Genomic DNA, 21448 nt, shown 5'->3' on the forward strand with positions numbered 1-21448 from the left:
GCGCCTTTAAAACCCCCCAGGCTCCTCCCCCCGCAGCCGGCCCCGCCCCGCTGCCGCGCGGCTCTTCCGGCCTCGGCCCCGCCCCTTCCGGCTCCCTTTCCTTAAGGCCCCTGAGGCGCGGCGGCGGCGTTGCTGGTGAGAGGGGCCGGGGGCGGCCGCGGTGGGGCCGGGGGCACTTGTGGCTAAGGTGCTGTGCTGAGGCCTGGTGCTTGCGAGATAGGGCCTTCCCCTTCGGCCCTGCTGGCGGGGTGGTTGCCGAGGCTGGGCCTGGCGTGGAGGGCTGTGGAGACCCGGGTGGGGCGGGCGGAAGGCTTCTAATCTCTCTGAGCTTCCTCTTTGCTGTGAGAGACACCCAGCCTAGCTGTCTGCCTCCTGTCTTCCTGGTAGCTCCCTTGTGCTTATTTTGTACACGTTTGCCTCTCCCCGACCTGGTCACTGTGTAGTTGGTGGTGGTTAGCCCTGTTTTACAGGAGGGCCTCACACTGACTCCCTCCTGCAGCCCTGCGGGTCATACAGCTGAGTCAGGGATGGTAAAAGCAACCCTAAGCATTGCTGCTTGAAGCATTTCACCCTATGGATGTGCCTCTGTATCCCTAAATTTTTCTTTTGAGGTGTTGCAACGTTAAAGCAACTGTCATTTAATCTTACAAAATGGATAGGTGGAGAATTCAACAAGTGTCAGTTGTGCTTAACAGTACATAGCTGGGTGGGAGAGGAAAAGGTTATTGGTCTTCATCAGTTTTAATATTGGTTCAAGTCTTCTAATGTTTGGCTATCTATTTTGCCCATGACTCTTGTAAGAGTGGTATGGAAACCTTTCCCTAATTAAACAAGTAAGGGAGTATAATTACTTACAGGAAAGAACTAACTCAAAAGTGATTATGCTTACTGTAGGTCAGACAAATCTGTGATATGTCATTTGCGCTTTGAGAAGCTTATTGCCTTACTTAAGTTTCATCAGCTCAGCTAATAATGAGATACACAGAAGCAAATGACTTTCTGAATAAAAGTTACAGCCTGCTCCCTGTTTGGGCTAGCTCTGGTCATAAACAGAACTGATTAACAGGTCTCCAGCAGAAACAGCTGCTGGAGTATGAGTTAAATTCATAATAACTTCCACAGCTACACATTTCTTATTGTATATGTGACAGTTGGTATGACTCAAAGGAACTTCGTGGACTTTGTGGCTGAAGATCTCATCCTCACTGCCATCCTGAATTACATTTCCCTGGTAATGGGACCATGTTCATACCCCTTCTTATATTGTAAAACAAGGCTGAGGTAGTGCAATAAATGGAGTCTTGAACTGCTCCTATCTGCCCTGTTTTTCCAACAAAATGACCTCATTAAGCTGTTAGTCTGAAATGGAAATCATATTTTGGTATTGATCAGAAACTGGTTATGTTTTTTTTGTTAAAATAACATGTCTGCTTGCTTGTTGCCAGGCACTGGATGACCATAACTAAACAATGTCTGTACCACGTGGAGCTGTCCATGCAAAATGGATAGTAGGGAAAGTAATAGGAACCAAAATGCAGAAAACTGCCAAAGTGAGAGTGACAAGGCTTGTGCTAGATCCTTACTTACTAAAGGTAAAAGCTGATTAACATCTTGTCCTGCATGGTGATTTTTGTACTTTGTGGAGGAATGTTTTATTGATTTGACTCTTAGAATTTTTGATAGCTCTTTACAATGCAAACTCCTTAAGGAACTTGCATAATGATTTGGCTGTGGGGATGACTACAAAGGATGCAAAGCAGTGTGTTGTGAAGACACTTCATTACAAATTATCTGCTAAATGTATTTCTTTGAAGTGCTTTGTTAATGCACTTCATTTGATCTCAGTTGAGAAGGTAAGTTCTTGCTGTTTCACCCTTAGATTTAATTTTTCATATTGATTTGGAGTATGCTTTGTTTTGGAAACTTGACAATAAATTTTGTAGCAGTTTTTCTGTATGCGTAACTGTAAGCATACTTAGTATTTGATTCTGTGTTGTGCTATACGAGCTTTGTATTTATCACTTCTTGTCAATACATTTCAAACAGGGAGGTTAAAATTAGTATTTTCTCCATTTTTAGACAGGGGAACCATGGTACATGTAGGTGGAATAACTTGCCTTTGGTGACCAGAAGGTTAAGGATAGAGTCAGGATTAGATAATGGGTCTTGTGAATCCCAGTCCAATAATTTATGCAGTAGAAGAACTGGTTAACTTCTTTCTTAAAAGAAAGATTCTGAATTCTACTGTTCCAATAAGAATAAATATTGAATTTTTATATGAAAGAAAATGAATTGAGCAAGAAAACTCTCAAATGACAAACTACAAAACGCTGATTTCAGGGCTTATGAACTTTAGATGTATTAGGATGAATAAGAATTAATATCAGTTCTCAAACTGTGGACTGCACAGGAAAGTCATTCAACTTGGAAGAGCCAAGGCAGCTGTCTTGAAGGTGGCACTGGCTGCAGCTTTCTGCCAGTGGAAAGTGGTGATGCTAGGAAGGGTGACCTATGTTAAGTGAAGAGTTTGTTACCTGTATCCACATGTTCACTATGAACAGCTTTTTGTACTTGGCTTTTTCTTCCTCACCTCCTTTTCTACAGGCTCAGTTGGCAACAACACCCTGACCAGAGACTGTCAGGGAAGTGTAGTGCTGTGCTTTCTTTGGAAAAACAGTAGAGTGCACACTTGCATTTCTCTTCATGATCCAAACCAAATCTCATTTAGAAAAAAATATAAGACTTAACTTCTGCTTAGTGAAATTTAGTTTGTTTTATAGTAACTATATATTTGCCAATTGTTTAATTTTGAAATCTAACACCAAGATTTCCTTTTTTCCTTCTACAGTTCTTTAACAAACGAAAAACCTATTTTGCCCATGATCCATTGCAGCAGTGTGTTGTTGGAGACATTGTTCTTCTGAAAGCTTTGCCTGAGCGAAGGAGCAAACATGTGAAACACGAACTGGCTGAAATTGTTTTCAAGGTTGGAAATGTCATAGATCCAATAACAGGAAAGCCCTGTGCAGGAACCAGATTCCTTGAAAATCTGCCAGATTCAGAAAATCTGACCGAGGCAGATACTACCTATCTAAGTGAAAAACTTCAGGAACTTAAAGTTTGTTCAACAGACAAATAGCAGGGAAAATATTTAAACAGAGGGCTTTTCAGCTTGTCTCTGTCAGGGATGTTTGGCCCTGCTGTTGTATGTTAAATGTTTCAGTGAAATTTGTAGTCAAAATAAATAGTAAATATAGTTGCTTATAAGAACAGATGTTACAGATTAATAGGCACCTCCAATCTTTAAATTAGAGAAAATGTGAGTTTAGTGTGAACACTTCATCTTGTTGCATGTAGTTTTACCCCAAGCCTTGACAGTTTCAAAAGCCAGCTGTTAGAATGATTTCTGTATTGAGAAGGACAAGTATATAACTATATAATCTTTAAGTTTGGTGGGAGCATCTTTATATTATTTGATCTGTATTTCAGACAGTCTTTCGTGGTTTGTAGGATTACTTAAGTTAATGCTATTAAACTTTTTGAAAGGAAGTGTAGAATTTTAAAACCAGCTACCTGCATGTGTCCTTATTTCCTCTTACAGTCTTGGTCATACCACATTGCAATATCTTCTGACTTCCAGAATCTCTAATAAAAACATAGCCACTTGCATTTATAGTGGCAGTAAGGTGAGAATAAAAACTTTGGGTAGCTTAACATGGTTGCCTTTGTAACCTGTCCAAAGGAACTATTTAGTTCTAGGAGAGATGGATCTCTTTGACCTGCCAGCAGGAAATAGAAGCTGATGAGAATACAAAGCCAAAAAGGTAGAAGTAAAGATGGTTAGATTTAGACTCATCAGAAAAGCTAAAACCAACATGTTATGGGAGAGACAGGTACTGATTTGCTGCATACTTTACTATGAAACTAGAAGGCCATAGCAGTTAATGATTAAAGATTACTTTATCCTGCTGCAGCTCTGGGGAACTTGTGTCCTGTCTTCAGAACATCAAGCAAACTCAGTGTGCAGCTGTTACAGCAGCCTTGTGTTGCTGACTTTTCACTCAGCTCTAAAGGGGCATCTGCCTCAAAACCCAGAATTTGTGGGGACAGCATTCCCTGTCCCTATATGGAGGAGAGAGTGGTATATTAAAGTCATGAGAACTCCTTTTTGAAGTGTCTACCTATGTCATTGGTCTTTGTTCAAGATCAGAATCTGAAAGAGGTGTGTCTGAAAGGTCCTCTGACCTAAAATATCTTACTTTCAGAAACTGAGCCAGCTTACAGTAGTAAGCTATCAGTTGTATTCCCTTCCATTGTCAGAGTGGTGTAAATCGTGCCCTTTAACTTCCTTCACCTGCACAAAATCAGTTTCAGCTGCCTGCAAACTCCTAACAAAGTCCAGTTGAGCTCAGCAAATTATTTGGTCCAGGAAGAATGAAAAACGTAAAATTTTCTTCAGTGCTTCGAACTGAAAATTACTGCTCTGAATGCTGGGCCTCAAGCATTGTCCTGTGTGTCAGATCAATAAGCTGAGGTGTCAAGACAGCTTGATTCAGATGTCTCTGTGTAAATCAATAATGTCACCATGGTCTCTGACTTTGAGGAAGTGTCTTAAATACATGGCTGTAAGTTTTTCTTGTTGATATGTTTGTTGAAGTGGTTTAGGTTTATGTAAATTACTTAGTAACTGTAGCTGGCTGATAAGGACCTCCTCAAAGTGGAAGGAAAGGAAACCTGGGCTCCGACTCCTGCTCGAGTGAATGTAAAATGTGAAACTTCATCCCTAGCAGAGATTAAGAGAAATCAGACCCAGGGCTGTAGGAATGTATTGTATCCTGCCTTGTATCTGGGCAGGCAATAAAGGAACTTGACCCTCAGTACTTGGGATATGAGTGTTCTAATAACTAGACATAAAATGTTTATAAGATATAGAAAGAGTTTGCTGTTTGGGTAATGTGTTGCATCTACATCTGACAGGGGAAGTAAATCTTTCCCTCTATTTCCTGTGATTTTTCTTGAGTAGCTGTGAAAATGTCTTATTTTTTCTAGGGTTGATTCATCACAGAAGGTTGTCAGGTTTTTTTCAGTTCACAGGTAGGCTCTTGGAGAGTTGCTCGAGAACTCAACATGCTCTCAGATCAAAATGTGATTAAATATACGTAGTCTGAAGTATAACTTGTTTTTAAAAGGGTGACAATTATAGGTTAAAGTGGTTTTTAAAGAGGCACCACAAAGTACTGATGTTAAAGCACAATGCATGTGCTAGCCTCTGATTTACTCTTGCAGAGTGCTGATATAAAAATCATAAAATGGCAATGGAAACTGCGTAGTGAGATAATGCAAACTTTGTATGTGTGATGTAGAAAGACAAGATTTGCTCATTAACTTGTTTTCTATGTTTATTGGCTAGTTGCTTTTAGAACTGTCCTGTAACTCGACCTAATTATAAGTTTGGTATTAATTTAAAGTTATTTAAGGATTTGATGCTAGCACGCAGCACCAGTGTAGCCAAATTAAAGACTACTGTAGCCGGAACAGTGTGAAGAAAACACTTCAGCTATGCGTGCGTGAAAAATTTATTAGAAGAAACAAGTTTTTGCACATGATTCAACACATGCTTCCGCTCTTTCTTAGTGTTTCGCAGGCGAGACCCTAAAGCAGGGCCGGGGTCCCCCCCAGACGCTGGGCAGCCGCGGGAGGGAGGGGGGGTCCTGGGCCGGGGCAGTCCGCGCATGCGCCCCTGAGGCCGCGTCCTCGCGGGGGGCGTGGCTGCGGGACCACCGCCCCATTCCCCCCCCGGCCCCGGCGGCCCGAGCAAGATGGCGGCGCGAGTGTTGCTGCGGCGGAGCCTGGCGGGAGCCAGCGCCGTGCCGCGTCTCCCGCCCGGCGGCGGCCTGGCCCTCAGGTGAGCCCTGAGGGGGTGAGGCGGGCGGGAGAGGGCCGCCGAGCGAGGCTGGAGACGAAGCCGACGCCCCCACCCGCCCCGCGCCTCCCTTCGCGTAGATTTCCCCCTCCCCACCCCTCTCCTGACTGGAAATGGCGCCCCGCTCGCTGGGGCAGCTGACGGGCCGGGCCCGCGGCCCTCCTGTGGGGCGGGGAGCGCGACCCGCTCGGGATGTCCTTCAAGGTCATGGGCCCCAAGGCCAGCCCCTTCCCCTCCCTCCCCCAAGTCCGCCCCTGCGTGGGGATGGCGGCCGCGCCGCTGCCCCGCCGCGCCGGGTGCCCGCTGCCGCCTGTCCCCCGGGCCTAGGCCGCACGGACACAGCAGGGTGCACAGGCACCCCACGGCCACGCATCGCCGGGTTTCGGGGTGCACGGTCACCCCGCACACGTGTGTTCCTGCTGTTGCGCTGTATGGATGCTCAGCACCCAGCTATCCCTCCAGGATCAGGGCGTGCAGCTACTCCGCATCCCAACTCCACCAAGCAACAGGGTGCGTGGCCACCTTGCATCTCGTGGCCTCCGGTGTTGGGGTGCGTGGCTGCACACACAACGCCCCCCTCGCTGTCAGGACGTGCAGCCACTCCACACTCGCAGCGTCTGGGTGCCCCCCTGCCCAACAGCCGGGTTTCCCCCCCAGGGTCAGGGTGCATGGCTGCGCACACCAGCATCTTCCTGCCTTCACGATGCAGAGCTACCATGGACCCCAGCACGTCTGTGCACCCCCCGGGGTGTCAGGGCACCTGTATTCATACTGCCCGTAGCAGCTGGGACGTGTGCACAGGTGCCTGCAACCCCCAGGTCCGGGCACATGCACAAACACATCCGTCGGGTTTTGGGGTGCAGGTGTTTGCATGCTCACGTGTCTGATGTGTGAAAGGTCAGACACATGCACACCTCCTGGGTGGCAGGGGTGCACACACACACACACACAGCTCTTGGGGCACAGGTGTGCACACGTGTGTCTTGGGTGTAGGAAGCAGACACACACGCTCCCTGGGTGTTAGAGACACAGAAGCAGCCAAGCTGGGATGGGTCTACACACATTTTTTCCTCCCTTTCTTTGAAATGGGGAGAGCTGCTGTCTCAAGCCTCAGAATGGGCAGCAGCCCCTGTGCAAGACTAAAGGCATCACTGCAAGCTGCTGTTTAAAACAGGAATGGGTAGAGTTGTGTAGAGGAAATGTTGTGAGATTTTATGTGCATGTTTTGGTGGGTTTTTTTAATTTCAAATAAACTTTGACATCTGTTTAGACCACAGATCCAAAACTGTCAGTTATAGACAAGTTGTTTTTCTTTCTTTTCCAGGCAGACATGGGTTTCTACAAAGTCTAAATACTTGACCTGGTATCTCCCACCCAGTTTATATTTTGTGCTAAAGCAGAAGCTAAGTGGGATAGAAGTGTTTTCACCATCATTCTTAATCTAAGCAAGCTATTCAGTGTTCTCATTTCGTGTTCACAGCCCAATCTTTGTAGCAAGAAAGCTAAGCCCATAGGTAATGCTTGTAGGATAAGAACTTGCTAGCAAAGTCAATCAGTGTCCTAAAAGATTGCATGAAGACTCTCTTTAATAAATATTGTTCCCAGAAAATAAAAAATTGTGAAGTGTGTGATGGTAATTCCATATGGCATATCTACATTCATTCTATGTGTATATTCACCTTTTCATTAGTGGTGTTCGGCGTTTGGAACAATTTGGATCCAATATCTGTTTTACTTGGAGCAGGTATTGTAATATTGTGGGACGTAATGTTAAGCTACTTAAAAGTAGATCTTTTGGATGATGGATTAGTTTTGAACTAATTCATGGTTGATGCTCACAACTGGCAGTCCAAAGACATGAATTTAGTCCCTGCTCCTCCAGAGCTGATCTTGGGTACATATTGCCCACACAAGTGAACCAGTACTCAGTTCAGGGCTTCTTGATTGGTGGGTGTCTACAATGACACCAGTAGTGTAGGACTTCTCTAAGGATATGGATTGAAAAGAAGACCCTAGCATCTCAGATTGGGTGTGCTGACTATCTGTTTTAATAAACTTCAGCTGTTACCATTCTTTAGTATAAATAAAGTGTCTGTTTAGATGGATAGTCATGATTTGTTAGTCATTGTTCGTGAGGAGCTTTACAATTGCTGGGTAAAAGATTTTACATAAAGTATTACTCATTTCATTGTATTGAAAATTAAATATACCTCCAGTTTTAGGTGCAGTCTAACATTCAAGTCACGAGACTCTCCTAATAGCAAAGGAATTTGCTTGTCAGTGTTATCCCCATAACTCCAGTCTGCTCTTGCTGCTGATAAAGCTGGTTCACAAAAAAAAGCAACATGATTATTTGTCTCTTTCATCTTCAAAATTTGCTGCAAACAATAATCCTCCTAGAAGAGTGTTCTGAATATTAGTTTGCTAATTCTGTTTAATGAAGGGGAGGAAATGGCAATAGCTTACAGATCTGTATTGAAAAAATGAGCACTGCAGTACTGGGGTTGAGTTCTGTCTCCTAGAGCCCCATTTGCTATCCGGTGAGCATTAGTGCTTGCTTTAAGGGAGCTTTTTAAAACAACTTGGATTTATTAGGTGGGGTTTACCCCCTATCATCTGGGACAGCTTGAGTTTTGGTGGCACCTCATGTAGATGTGACAACACAAGTGCAGTCACCAGTATCAGGCCTCCCCCAGCTGAGATCAGAGATCGTCTACTCCAGACAGCTGTGTACCCTCTGCTCTAGCAACAGCCTTATCGTGGAATGCCCTTTTAGATGCTTGTACTTAGGAATAGCTGCTTAGCTTTCAGCACAGTAACATGTTTCTGTGTTTGCCTAGGGCCAAAGAAGGCACCATTTTCCATAAATACACCAATAAGGTATTTACCAATTACTTCTTAACTTTGAAGGTCATTTTAGTTGCAGTTGCTTTTGTGGTTGTTACTGTTTTTCTGCTATGAAATACTTTTCCTTTCCTCCATCCTGCTTCCACAGGGTGAACCAGTTCATTATGTTATTTTCAGACATTGGGCCTAAAAGGTTGATTGTTGAAAAACACTGCTAGCGTGAACTACTTTTGTGTAATGCAGACAGCCATGTTCATGAAGATATTTTTCCCAAAGGAAGTTGGTATTTTCTTTCTCTATTTTTTTTCCTTGAATGATTGTCACAAATTTTTGAGATCTGGAAGACAGTTTTATAGCTGAAGATTGATAGCTATCTTTTGGATCTCCTAATCGGTAATTAAGGGTGAAAAGTCGACTTCTGGGCAGGAAAAGGTTTAAATTTCCAACCGTAGTGCTGTGTTTTTAGTATGTCAGATAAATATTTTAGTATTTCAGCAGAAATCCCATATCAAAAAGAAGCAAACTGAAGGAATTGCTTCTTAAGAGAAACAAGAAGAAACATTTGAGCTTGGGGTCCCCTGTCATACATTGTAGAGAATCAGTTAAATATATCAGCTTTCTTGTCCTTCTGCACAGTTTGTGGTGATTGAGGGGTCTTCTGTCAGCTGGAAAAGAGAAGAATAATTCCTTTAACGTCATTTTTGAAAAGCACAGTTATCAGTTGTAATGTTTTGTGTACTCTGTGGTGTGAAGGGAAGTGGTATGATTTTGGAAGTGTAGTTGCAGAAACTGCATAAAGATTAGTTAAAAAGAGATGGTGAAGTTGTTCTGTTTCAAAGAAAGGGAAATTGTGAATGTTGAACAAAGAATGTGGATCTATACCCCTACGTAGTACAGTTGCCAGAATTTGGAATTGAGATACTTGCATGCTGTTTGTTTCCCATCACTCATAATTTCTCCCAAGTCAGACTTGCATTATATTTTTTCTCTTGAAAGATGTGCTATTTAACTTTTCCTTTTTTAGAGCTATATTTAAACAACATAGGAACATATGGGAGTTACTTTCCTGTTTACACTGTACGAAGTTTTCCTTATGCACAGTCTTTTTGCTCTTTTTCACTCTTGTCTGTGTACGTCAGGACAGACCCAGCCTTCTTGAGCTTGATTAAAAAGAAGATAAATAGGCAGCAAAAGCAGCCATCCACCTATTCCCTGCCACGTGCATAAAGAATAAAAGTGGATAGTGTATGGTTAACTGCTCAGCTCTGTCTCTAGTAAAACGGTTTGTGAGGGGGTAAATCTCAGCAGGGAAAGAACTTTGCCTTGCTAGGAAGTGTCTCAGTGGAAAGGTTTAGTAACAGACGTGTACGTAACTGTGTGTTATGATACTGTTTGCATTAAACTTGATTGTGCCTATCTCCCCTGCGTTGTGGGCATTTTCAAGACATGCTCAGTGACAGTATAATGTACTTGTTAATATGTAGGGGGCTGGTATCTTCAGCTAGCAGACCTCGTGAAGACAGTTGGTTAAAATCGCTGTTTGTTCGCAAAGTCGATCCAAGGAAAGATGCTCACTCCAACCTTCTAGCCAAAAGAGAGACCAGCAGTCTGTATAAACTACAGAGTGAGTCATATTTTTATATTTAACATTACCATTTCTTTATTTTGTTCCTGCATTTCTCACATAATGTTGTTGTTTCAGTTCACAATGTAAAACCAGAATGTCTAGAGGCCTACAACAAGCTTTGGTAAGTGTGCGTATTATGTTTTCACTTTTTAGACATGTTGATTTGATCCAAAGCTGTTCTGAAAATTGACAAATATAATTATTTAGAGGGGAGGTGGAAAAATTCTGCTTTTGCTTTCAGGGTATGGTGTTGTATAGATCACACTATTCTTGGAGAGAGATGGCAAAAGATACTTTGCTCAATTCACCCCCTGCCTTCCCTCATGGAGGTGTCATTTTCCTAAGCAGCAATGTAGGATGATGCCTTTTGTGAAAACATGGGAGATGTTTGTTGGAACAGCTCTCCCCCTTCCCCTAGTTGTCTTACAATTGCTGGTCTGTGTGGGTAGATGGGTATGCTAGCATGTCCCACTCCAGCTGCCATGTAGTGGTTATTTTCCTGCATACAGGAAAGGGAGAGAGCACTGGTAAGTAAAACTACATGCCAGTATTAAATTGAAGCATAACTCTGAAGAGATTTTAAAACCCCGGTGGTTGATTTTCTCTCAGCTCATCTATATCCTTCTACAAAAGTAATGTTACTGAAATCTACCCTTAAAGAGCTATGCAAATCCTTGGATAGGATCTTTGCATTGGGGTGATATCCTCCAAAGGGAGCAATACTGTTACAGGTTTTCCAAAAAGTTACAGCTTTATAAAATGTATGAATTAGTAACATTTAAAATTTACTACTTTAAGGACAAAATTGCAGAAATATTAGACCTATTCTGCCTACATAAACACTCCTCTGAAGCCAGAACAACTGCCTTTTCAAGAACTGTATGCTTAAATTTGGAAATGTAGTGAGCCTCACACGTTTCGAAACAGCAGTGCTTTCTCACTGACAGTGATCATCTTGTCAGTTAAATAAAACATTCTTAGCATAAAGATACCCTACTGCAACCAATTTTTTAAGTGTGGTGTATTGGTGAGAATACCAGCTGGACTGAAGGGTGGGGAAGAAGTTCACAACTCCCAGTTAATGGCCTCAACTCTGTTACTGGCTGGCTGTGCAGCCATGAATAGGTCATCTAACATCTCTATACCTTCATGTGTTCATCTTTGAAATGGGGCTAGATAACCCAAAACAGTTTTCCCTGCTTTACAAACATAGAAATCCACTAGAATAACATTCAATCATGAGGTATTTTTAGCTTTTTTGTTTAAAAAAATAATACACAGAGAAGGACAATTGGCATTCGGCCAGCTTGCTGTTTAAAAGCTTAATATAAACATGTCCAATTATACAGGATAGGGAACCACTTCTCTATGTTATCTCATGAGCTACCTAAATGTGGAGTGAAAGCAGAGGCTTTTCAAGGAAAGAGAAAATAGCAAAGAAAGAAACTGCTGACAGCAATCAGATGAAGTATGTGTAGTTAGATCTATTCTTTCCACACCAAAGCAAATTTAAGTATTTCAGGAAAGGAGAAAATTTAAGAATGAAGCAATTAAAAAAACTAAGCCTCTCTGAACTTCCCTCCTTCCTCTCCCTAAATTAAAGATGAACAGGTTAATTCCTTACTCTGTATCAAATCAGAATAATGATTAGTCATCATGTGTTAATAAAGAAATAAGGTAATTAAGACAATTATGAGAGTACTTCATGAATCACTGTGGTTAAGAAGTTCTAATTCTTCTGAAGAATTAGGAACAGTTACTTTTAAAAAAGGAAAAGGTGGTGTTTATAAGGTATTCTGTGGGTGGTTTTTTTCTATAATTTGCAACAAAATATATTTTAGGGTTATTGTAATAATTTAACATTCCTGTTTAAAGCTGCTTGTCTAGGATCTCATTATGCTTTGCAAAAATGAACTGATGGTGAAATATCTTTGGAGAGTCAGTCTGTCATATTATTTATACTATGAGAAGTGAGAAGTCTTGAGGTGCAAATTGGTAATGAGATTTGCTCAAGGCTGTCTAGAAAGTCAGTGGCAGAATCAAGAGGAAAACTCATATCTCTCAGCCCAAGACCAGCCTACCTCTATGATTTAATATTGTGCAGAGACTCACTGCCCGTGAGCCAAACTGAGTAAGAGGGGTAGTTATTCAGGGAAAAATATTAAAATGCAAAGTTCAACCAGACTAATTAACTTGTTCATCAAAGTACAGTGCAATGAAAGCTGTCTTAACCGAGTCAGCAATTGGTAAAACTTAATTTCCTAATGCTAATTTAGGCCACTTCAAAGTTTGAAAAAATGTTAGAAATACTGGAAATAGTCAACAGAAACTTTGTGGTGGAGGTATTTTTAAGGCAGTTTAACTGTGTGCTTTAATGGGTAAGTTGCCTCAAACTAAGACCACTTTCTGAAATTGTAGAAAGCAGTATTGCCGCATACTACGAAAATACTTGTTTTTATTCATTCAGCTCAACAGAATTAATAGCATTATAATTGGTACAGAAGACTGTCCTTTCCTATTTTTTGTGTATTATACCTCCCTTGATAAAGAAAAGCTTTTCCTAAAGCAAATCACCCATGTAGTTAGGCTGCATTTTCTGTAAGTGAGGCATCCTGATACTTATTTTCCTAATGTGTTGGGTAACCTTCTGGGTGATAGACATAATGTATTCCATCAAAAGAATTCTACCATGCTGTGTATTTGTCATACAGTCTAAGAAATGGTAACACTTATCTTAATTTTTCAGTGTTGTAGCTATCTTTCCCCTGTGTAGGAGATCTTTGTATTTCAGCTTTCTCTTCTGAAAAGTAGAGCTTGTGAATTTTCATACCATAATGATAAACGTGTGGTGATTTGTTATACATATCAACTGTAGCCTCCCTGAAGGAGATGCAAAATAGTGTCTGTATTCCTTGTTTTCAAGTCAAGAGGTGCTGCCAAAGATTCATGAAGAAAAACACTACCCATGTGCACTGGTGGGGACTTGGAACACGTGGTACGGAGAGCAAGATCAGGCTGGTAGGAGATAGAAGTACAACAGAATGTAAAACCATACAAGTGAAACGTGTGCTTGGCAGGTTTCTTCTCTTTAAATCATCTCTGTTGACAGTAAACCTTTAGCAATGTATACAGTGAGGGTGTGTGTGCATAAAATTATCAGTAGCCATATTAACATTTACAGTGCTTGCTCTTTGTCTTGTTGAGTTTGACAGTAAAGCATTCATTCCTAAAACCTGTCATATTGTTAATACAGTTTCATGTTTTCCAGGTGGTAGATTAACAGTTTTAGGAAATGCTTGTAAAATGTGGTCCTGTAATACTTTGCGGGCACAGATCATGTTCCTGAATATTTAGGGTAAAGGCAAAGACTTACAAAGACAGAATTTATCTTGCATTGGCCAGTATAAAAGCTTTATTCAGACTTTCATACTGTAATTGCTGTATGATAATGAAATGTAAATCATTCACACCATCTGAAAAAATGATGCATTGTAAACTCAACAGTAAGCTAGGCCTTTACTGGAGGAAAGTAAAAATATTTCTGTTCATGTAAGGATACTACCTAACTATGCAGATTGAAAATATATTGGAACTAGAAATTACTGAAGAGCTGCTAGAGAGGTAACTACAAAGAGTGTAGTGTAGAGAGAAAACCTGGAACATTTCCTAGGCCCTGGGAAATTGAAGGAATGGGAAGCCACGAATACAGAGTGGTGTACTGATATTTGTTATGTAGTTTGTGACGCAGCTCCATTGTTACAGCTGTGCTAGTATCGGTGTCATTGCTTTGTTACTGAAAAATGCAAACACAAGTTTTCCTGCATTCACAGCATATTGCAGTATTGGCACTGAACAAATGCAAAGAAATAACAGTAGATAAACTAAACAATGTCTGAGAAACAATTCTGAAAGTTGAAGGGAAATTGGGGAATGAAGACAATTGAAGTGACCACATCTTAGCCAAGTCTCATTCATTGCTTTTGTAAAGTATTAACACAGACTGTATCTGTAATTGCATCCATAGCCTGCCTTGAAAATGTTAATGCAACAGTTCTGTCAGTGCAATAAAGCAGATTATGGGGGTTTTGACTTGTTCAGTACTTGTGCCCAGGCTGTGTTAATATTAGGTGGATATATCAAATTTGCCCTGGGGATAAGACAGCAGAAGCAGGCGCACTGGATGAATCTGCTATCATAGTGAAGTGCTTTACGTTAGTCTCCACTTCGCTCTCCTGGAAAAGGCACAGGACTGCTTTAGAGGAGAGAAAGTAGCTTTTGTGACTCTGAGGTGAAATATTGTTGCCTTGCTATATTAAGTGCCTGTAAATAAATCTTGTTATGATTTATTGAAGGGATTTATTATGATTTATTAAAGAGAGAGTGCTTTGAAAAAAATCAAATGTAGATACCTGTTCTGAAATTGTTTTTATGGGGAAAATCCTAGCAAATGTAACAACTGTAGCATGTTCAGATATCTTCTGTTTTTTTTAATGTAATGTTTACATCAAAAATAACATTTGCATCATTTTTCATATCCTGCAGAAATTGTGTTGCTCTTTGTGCTTGAATAATTTACTGAACTAAAAAGCCTACACCTCTATTGTTCTTAGATGAAATTGGTATAAAACACATTTTTGGAGTTAAGTCATCCTCTGAAATTGAATCTCAATTTCAACTACAGTCATGTAAAGTCATCATCTCTTACTAGCATGGCAACAAAAAGTCCTTTCAGAAATGTCCCTGTTATCTTCAGAGTAGATTGCAAAATTTTCTGAGAACGCTTTTCAGAAAGCAGATGATTCCATTATTCTTAAAATGTTCAAATGTGTAGTGCTTTCTTTAATGAAAATCTATTTTTAAACCTGTTATCTGATTTCTATTTTTGTCTAATTCTGTAGTATGAAGGGCATTTTATACTGTGATATTCCGTAAGATTTAGTACTGGGCTGTGACATTCCTGAAAAAGCTTCCTTTTTTCTGTTTCAGTTCATCTGTGGAGATATGAGGGAGGCTATCCAGCTCTCAATGAGGTCATGAGTAAACTCCGTCAAAATAAGGTAAAATGCATTGATTTTGTTAGAATTGCTTATTTTACTCAGAAGAGAACAAAGAATAGACAAAAAACCTGCACATTTGGATACCTGCTTTTACTTCAGTATCTCATCACTTCCTGTATAAACTTAGAAACCTCTTTGGAAAACGGTTTATTCTCATACTCAGAAAACCCAGGCTTCAATACCCGAATACTTTGTGAAACACTTACACTTAGTGCTGTGTAAACATGCCACTTGAAATTTTCAAATATGCCAGGGGAGTTCAGATGCCTTTACAGTTTAAAGGATGTCAGTGTCCCAAAACCCCAAGATAGCATTAAAAAAAATCTAAGCCACCGTATGTTTTACTGCTTTTTGTTGTTGAAGCATAATACACAGTTTGACAGCAATCACATTGTTTTTTAGGAATTCACAGAGTTTCGCAAAGAAAGAGGTAACATGCTTCTCTCACGCAAGAACCAGTTACTGTTGGAGTTTAGTTTCTGGAATGAACCTGTTCCCAGAGAGGGGCCTAATATTTATGAACTGAGATCCTATCAACTTAGAGTAAGTTTAAATTTTTCTTTTTATTTGTTAAGCTCTATGCTGTCATAAAACGTTCAAAGCGTGTTTATACAATGTAGATGGAAAACAGGCCTCATCTTAAAAATCTGGTTCTTATCAAAGCTGATGTCTGAGTCATTGTTGCTCTCAAAGTGTGGGGTCCAAAGTAAAGGCAAGCTCCAACGAGATACTAATACCTGCAGGGCTGAAAACCTTGTGTTTTCATTTGAAGGAAACTTCAGGCAAATGACTAAGAAGCAATCCAGTAAGCAAACAGTAATTAGAGATGATTATTGTATGCTTATCACTTGAAGGAAATGATTTTGTTAATACATAGTGTTTTCCATATGTAATGTTGTGAAAACTGTCCCAAGTATTCTAACTTTCTTTAAACTACAGTTTTAACAGTCTGTTTTGTTTTCATAGCCTGGAACAATGATTGAGTGGGGAAATTACTGGTAAGTGTTGCTTTAGCACTTGTGTTCTCCTATTTGAGAGATGTATGTGTAAAAATCATGAAGTGGAAGTGGCAGAATGGTACCAAAGCATTTCAGTCAGCCAGTTAATGGCCTGCTTCTGTACTTACACAAGTTGTAAGATAGTTCTTTGACCCTTAATTTATCCTTTGAGGAAAGAAAGAGGAATTCTGTGTGCAAACAACATGGCGGGCTCTGGTTTGGCTTTCCTTCACATAACCCTTTATTTTGCTGTAATATATCAGAAACCATTTCTTTTCAGCAGAAAGCATTGCTTAGTGAAGGGTGGTGGTTAACTCCTTGAGACTATGTTGATCTTTCTCAAGGCCACTAGAAGCTGACTTACTTTTAGTTCAAATGGGCTAAATTTGGGCTCTTTTAATGTTTAAAAGTCAAGTTGCTTCTTGAAAAGCTATCGAGCAGCACATCTGTGTTTTATTATATAGGTTAAAAGCATTTGAGACAGTCTTCTGTTGAGTATATGCTTCTGATTTTGTCTTATTTAAAACCAGTGTAAGTTTCTTTCAATTTACATTCACTGTCCTTGCGATTGTAATGGTTGATAGTTAAAAAATTTGGAGTCTTTTCCATTATTTTGACAAAGGCAAGGACTTGGTTGTTTAGGCACGTCATTGTCATTGATATAATTTATTCAATTACAGTAATTTGAATAAAGTAAAATGAATTTAGAAGTTTTATAAAATAGGCATATCTATAGCCAGTCTGTTTTAGAAGACATAACAGATTTATAGTTAAGAGAAATATTGACCTTCTTTGCACAACAAATCATGGAGCATTGCATAGGACAGCTGCATAGTTATTCTGTGTGAATAAAAAAGTTGTATTCCACATGTACTACCACAAAATCTGTGGTAAATGAGTGTGGCAGAGACAATAAGAGTGAAACTCAGGGAGTTTTAGGAGACCCTGCTATAAAAATAGCTTGCCACTTTACACTGTTCCAGCAATTATCTTTATACTGAATCTAACATTGAGGAATGATTAATGCACAGCCTAGTGAAACTGTAGGCCTCCAATTTTAACTCATTCTAACAAGATATATAGGTATATTTTAATTACTTAGTGCTGAAAATCAGTGTGTTGCAGGTTTTTTTCTTAATTTATGAAGTGTTATGCAAATACTGTTTAACATTTCAGCTTCCTTTCAGCTATGTTTTCCTTTCAATTATCCCTTATTTCCTACCCAGATCTGCTGGTTTTAATGGCTGCTTTGCTCTTCTGCAGGGCTCGTGCAATTCGTTTCCGACAGGATAATAATGAAGCAGTTGGAGGATTTTTCTCACAAATTGGACAGCTGTATATGGTTCATCACCTTTGGGGTAAATTTGTGTTCTCTGCTTTTTTTTCACTGAATCAGCCCCCAACAGACTGTTGACTTTGCCCAGGAGACAAGGTTTTTACAAAAGGCAAAGGAATGTCTTAAAAGGGTGTTTTTGTTTTCATCAGCAGTGTTGATTTTCTTAATTTTTTGTGTAGGTAACTTTATTCTTCAAACAAGCAGCAGTGAACATTTCTGTTTTGTTCTGTTTCCATCAACAATTTCTCATGGCCCTTTCTTATTAGGGACTACTTGTTTGCTTTCAATAACATAAACATGACAAGCCATATCCTGCTGTCTCTTTTCTCCATCCCCATTCGTGCTGAAGTCAGGTTTTTACAGATTAGTTTCAAGCATCACATATATCACACCTACAAAAGGAAAGTCAAGCATTTATTTATGTTATTGCATCACGGTGTTTTGGCTTTCTCTGTGTGTTAGACTCCACAAATGCTTAGCTGCTTTTCACATGTAAAGATTGTTTCAGCTTGAAGAAACTCATTGTCTAATACTTATTTTAGAAAATACACAGCATTATCTTCATATCTCGACAATTCAGAATATTATACTCAAGCATTAGAAATCTGACACCACTCACGTAGAACTGCACTCTGTTGCATTATATGTCTTACCTGTGTCTAAGACATTCTCTTCCCCAGTTCCTTCTGTTTGCGTTGGTTTGGGAGCTTTTCCTTTTTGTGGAGAAGAACTTCTGACTTTTTTTCCTTCCCAGTGTTTTCAGCCTCCTAATTACACACTAGAATACTTTTAAGGGAGCTATTCATGTGTAGAAGGAAAAGGAGTTACTTCTAAGCTTTGTGCTTGTTGTTTTCCCTCACCAGCTTACAAAGATCTCCAAACCAGAGAAGATATAAGGAACGCTGCATGGCATAAACCTGGCTGGGATGAACTAGTCTATTACACAGGTAACCTATTAACTTCATTGGAATGCTGGAGGTAGACACTTGTGCATGCCATCATTTTTGTTCTTCAGTACATTTCACAATGATAAAAAGTTTTGCATCTCTGGTGTGTGTGTCTGCATGTCAGTTTTGCTACTGTAAGGGAAAGGAGGGACATTTCACTAAGCTGTAAAGTGAATTTTGCAATTGATCGTACAGACTTGGGAAAGTTGTTTAATTGCTGAAAAGGTGCTATATTAATAGTAAAGTTTTATACAAGCATCTCTCCTGTAGAAGAACAGATTTGTGTAAATGCTTAAGTTTGTGACCAAAACTTTAGCGAGCCAATAGTGAAATTTATATTAAAATTATTGCCTCTAATATTTCATGAAATACAGGAGCCTTGTTAAATGCATTCCTTTGAAAAGGGAGTTTAGACTTTGGAACTAGAAGCTGGGAGATCTTTGAGATCAGAGATAGCTTTCATAACAAAGCTCACAAAAGTATGCAAAGCACATCAGATTTTGGTTCCATAGGGTACATTTCAAAGGAGGTATACCAGAAAAATGTAAGATAACTTTCATTATGGTGAAAAGGAACAGAAATATTTGTCTTCAAAGGAGCAGACAGATTATATTAAAAAAATCACTTGTTCTCAAAACTAGTGTGCTTCACTTACAGGAATGTTGGTAGTTACTGATGACTTGGCGTGCACTAGCTAGGAGAGTAATTTGAAGACAATAATAATCTGTTCAAACTGACTGTGCAGAACTGCTAATGATCTCTGTTAGTGAAATTAAACCCTGTCTCCATTTTTTTCAGTGCCCCTTATTCAGGAAATGGAGTCCAGAATCATGATACCATTGAAGATTTCTCCGCTTCAGTAAAATCACTTATTTACTTGTGCCTACATAGATACAGTGACAAGTATTTGTCTTAAATTAATATATGGTATACGTTGTATATCATAGTCTGAAATATAAAAGTACTGTATTGAGCTTATAAAAGAGACCTCTTTTCTTCAGAATCTAATGACCCTTTGCTCTTAGGATTGTACCAGAGGAAAAAGGAATACAGGGCTGTAAATAAAAGGTGGGTTAATTGAAAACGAGTACAAAGGCACATGAGTTCCTCTGTGAGACAGCCCCTCAGGTTAAGTACGGCCTACAGTATTTAATATCTTCTGCTCCATAGACAATGCCCAGTGTTCAGTAACAGCAACAGAATGGAGCATTACAGTTGCTGTGGGCTTTGTGTAGCATTATGACTGCAGATTTTTAAAAACAAATGTGGGAGTTCTGAAATTAGAAGTTCTGAAGCCCTCAGATTGCACTGAAATACACCTAGCTGTTCTAGCAGGCCTGAAATCAGTAAGTAGCTCTTAATTTACAAATAGGCAGTCATTAATTGAGGATAATACTGTTTGTCAGGTGATAGCTTATAGTCGGAGAATAAGGCATTCTGTTTTGCAAAGACTCTGAAGCCCATTGAAACTAATCACACATTTGTGTAGATACCTACACCTGAAATTAATTCTGTGAAGTACGACATACAGTTTTTGAAGAGACACTGACAAGACTTGGTTGTCTGAACATTCTGCAGGGAATGAAGTTCAGTTAAATACATTTATCTCTATAAACAACTTGGAAGTCTAGGAAAAGGGGTTTAATTTAGTAAGCAATCATGACTTCAGACATATGCTTGGTTGGGTGTTTCACTAACTGTACAGTAGGTGCTTACAAATCAATGTGTGAAACTGGTGCATGTTGAGTCAGTAGGATTGGCAGAAAGCGCTGTACTGTTATGTCCAGTTCTATTTTGGTTTCACTCTTAGACTAGAATGTATCAACACTTTTGGTGTCTGCAATTATGTGAACATCCTGTATGTGAAAATAATATTCTCTCTTTAAAGTGGCTACAAGAATCAGTGTGAACATACTGAATGTACAAATCAGTTACTGAATGTCCAGTTTGTACATTTCAACGAGTTTCAGGAAGAACATACCAGTCAGTAAAATCCTTTTAATTTTCACGTTTTACTGGCACCTTATATGTATTGCACCACCTGTGTTTTCTCTCATCTTGAAGTGTTTATTATGGAAAATTTGAATAATTGCATAGAATATTTCAGCTTAGTTAGCCAATATCACTTCTCTGTGTCAGGGGCAGCATTCCCCAGTATTCTGCTCTCCTTCCCCAAAATGAATTTACAATATCTCCATTACATCCCATTTTGCTGAGTGTTCTAGAGGTCATAACTATTGTGATAAATACAAAATATTTTTCCTTTTGATTTTTCTCCACAAATTATGCTTGATTTTTCAGGTCTGATTTCTTCCTTTCTTCCCATGTGAAATACACTGCACTCTTGCCTTTGCTTGAATTTCGTCTTGAACAAAGTCAATATTTGATCTGATTCTTGTCTGTTTTCATATTTTCCCCCTGTTGCCAACTGATTATGGGAATTTACTGAGGAAAATTCTGTACTATATTAGCTTAAAGTTCTCAGGTGGGCTTACTCAGTGGACCAAGTAAATAATTTCAGCTGTTCCTTCTTGTAAATCAATCACGAGCAGTACTATCATCTGGGGCTGTCATTTTTCCAGCCTTTTGGGACTACTGTTCAGCTGCAAAAGGAAAAAAAGGATCATAATATCAGCTTGCAGTCCTTGTTAATTCTCCCAGTATCCTCCCATATTTCTTGTTCTTAATTGTCCTTGTAACTTATCCCTCATAG

The 21448-nt window shown here is 39.8% G+C and overlaps 2 protein-coding genes and 1 long non-coding RNA gene across 3 annotated transcripts; 2 read left to right on the forward strand and 1 right to left on the reverse strand.

The window, feature by feature from the left end:
* The first annotated feature begins 57 nt into the window (after window positions 1-57).
* On the forward strand, window positions 58-5611 carry MRPS17 (mitochondrial ribosomal protein S17). The gene is made up of 3 exons (XM_074890476.1): window positions 58-135; window positions 1446-1592; window positions 2849-5611. The coding sequence occupies exons 2-3, from the start codon at window positions 1470-1472 to the stop codon at window positions 3137-3139; spliced, it is 414 nt and encodes a 137-aa protein (XP_074746577.1). The 5' UTR covers window positions 58-135; window positions 1446-1469; the 3' UTR covers window positions 3140-5611.
* A 165-nt stretch (window positions 5612-5776) lies between these two features.
* On the forward strand, window positions 5777-21127 carry NIPSNAP2 (nipsnap homolog 2). Its single transcript, XM_074890474.1, has 10 exons — window positions 5777-5905; window positions 10255-10394; window positions 10473-10518; window positions 13321-13415; window positions 15384-15454; window positions 15857-15997; window positions 16421-16452; window positions 17716-17810; window positions 18652-18735; window positions 19534-21127. The coding sequence occupies exons 1-10, from the start codon at window positions 5820-5822 to the stop codon at window positions 19596-19598; spliced, it is 855 nt and encodes a 284-aa protein (XP_074746575.1). The 5' UTR covers window positions 5777-5819; the 3' UTR covers window positions 19599-21127.
* LOC141952715 (uncharacterized) lies at window positions 9296-18638 on the reverse strand. The gene is made up of 2 exons (XR_012631709.1): window positions 18442-18638; window positions 9296-9435 (listed from the first exon to the last, which is right to left on the reverse strand). It is a non-coding gene; the product is annotated as an uncharacterized LOC141952715 (long non-coding RNA).
* Window positions 21128-21448: the final 321 nt, after the last annotated feature.

The sequence above is a fragment of the Strix uralensis genome, chromosome 20 (genome assembly GCF_047716275.1).
Source record: "Strix uralensis isolate ZFMK-TIS-50842 chromosome 20, bStrUra1, whole genome shotgun sequence".
In the NCBI taxonomy this organism is placed as follows: Eukaryota; Metazoa; Chordata; class Aves; order Strigiformes; family Strigidae; genus Strix; species Strix uralensis.

Bases quoted from the DNA above. Each gene is read 5' to 3' on its own strand.
- MRPS17 (XM_074890476.1), top strand. From the start codon at position 1,470: ATGTCTGTACCACGTGGAGCTGTCCATGCAAAATGGATAGTAGGGAAA. The intron at 1,593-2,848 runs GTAAAAGCTGAT...TTCCTTCTACAG, and splicing joins TAGATCCTTACTTACTAAAG to TTCTTTAACAAACGAAAAAC.
- NIPSNAP2 (XM_074890474.1), top strand. From the start codon at position 5,820: ATGGCGGCGCGAGTGTTGCTGCGGCGGAGCCTGGCGGGAGCCAGCGCC. The intron at 5,906-10,254 runs GTGAGCCCTGAG...GTTAATATGTAG, and splicing joins GGCGGCGGCCTGGCCCTCAG to GGGGCTGGTATCTTCAGCTA. The intron at 15,455-15,856 runs GTAAAATGCATT...ATTGTTTTTTAG, and splicing joins GTAAACTCCGTCAAAATAAG to GAATTCACAGAGTTTCGCAA.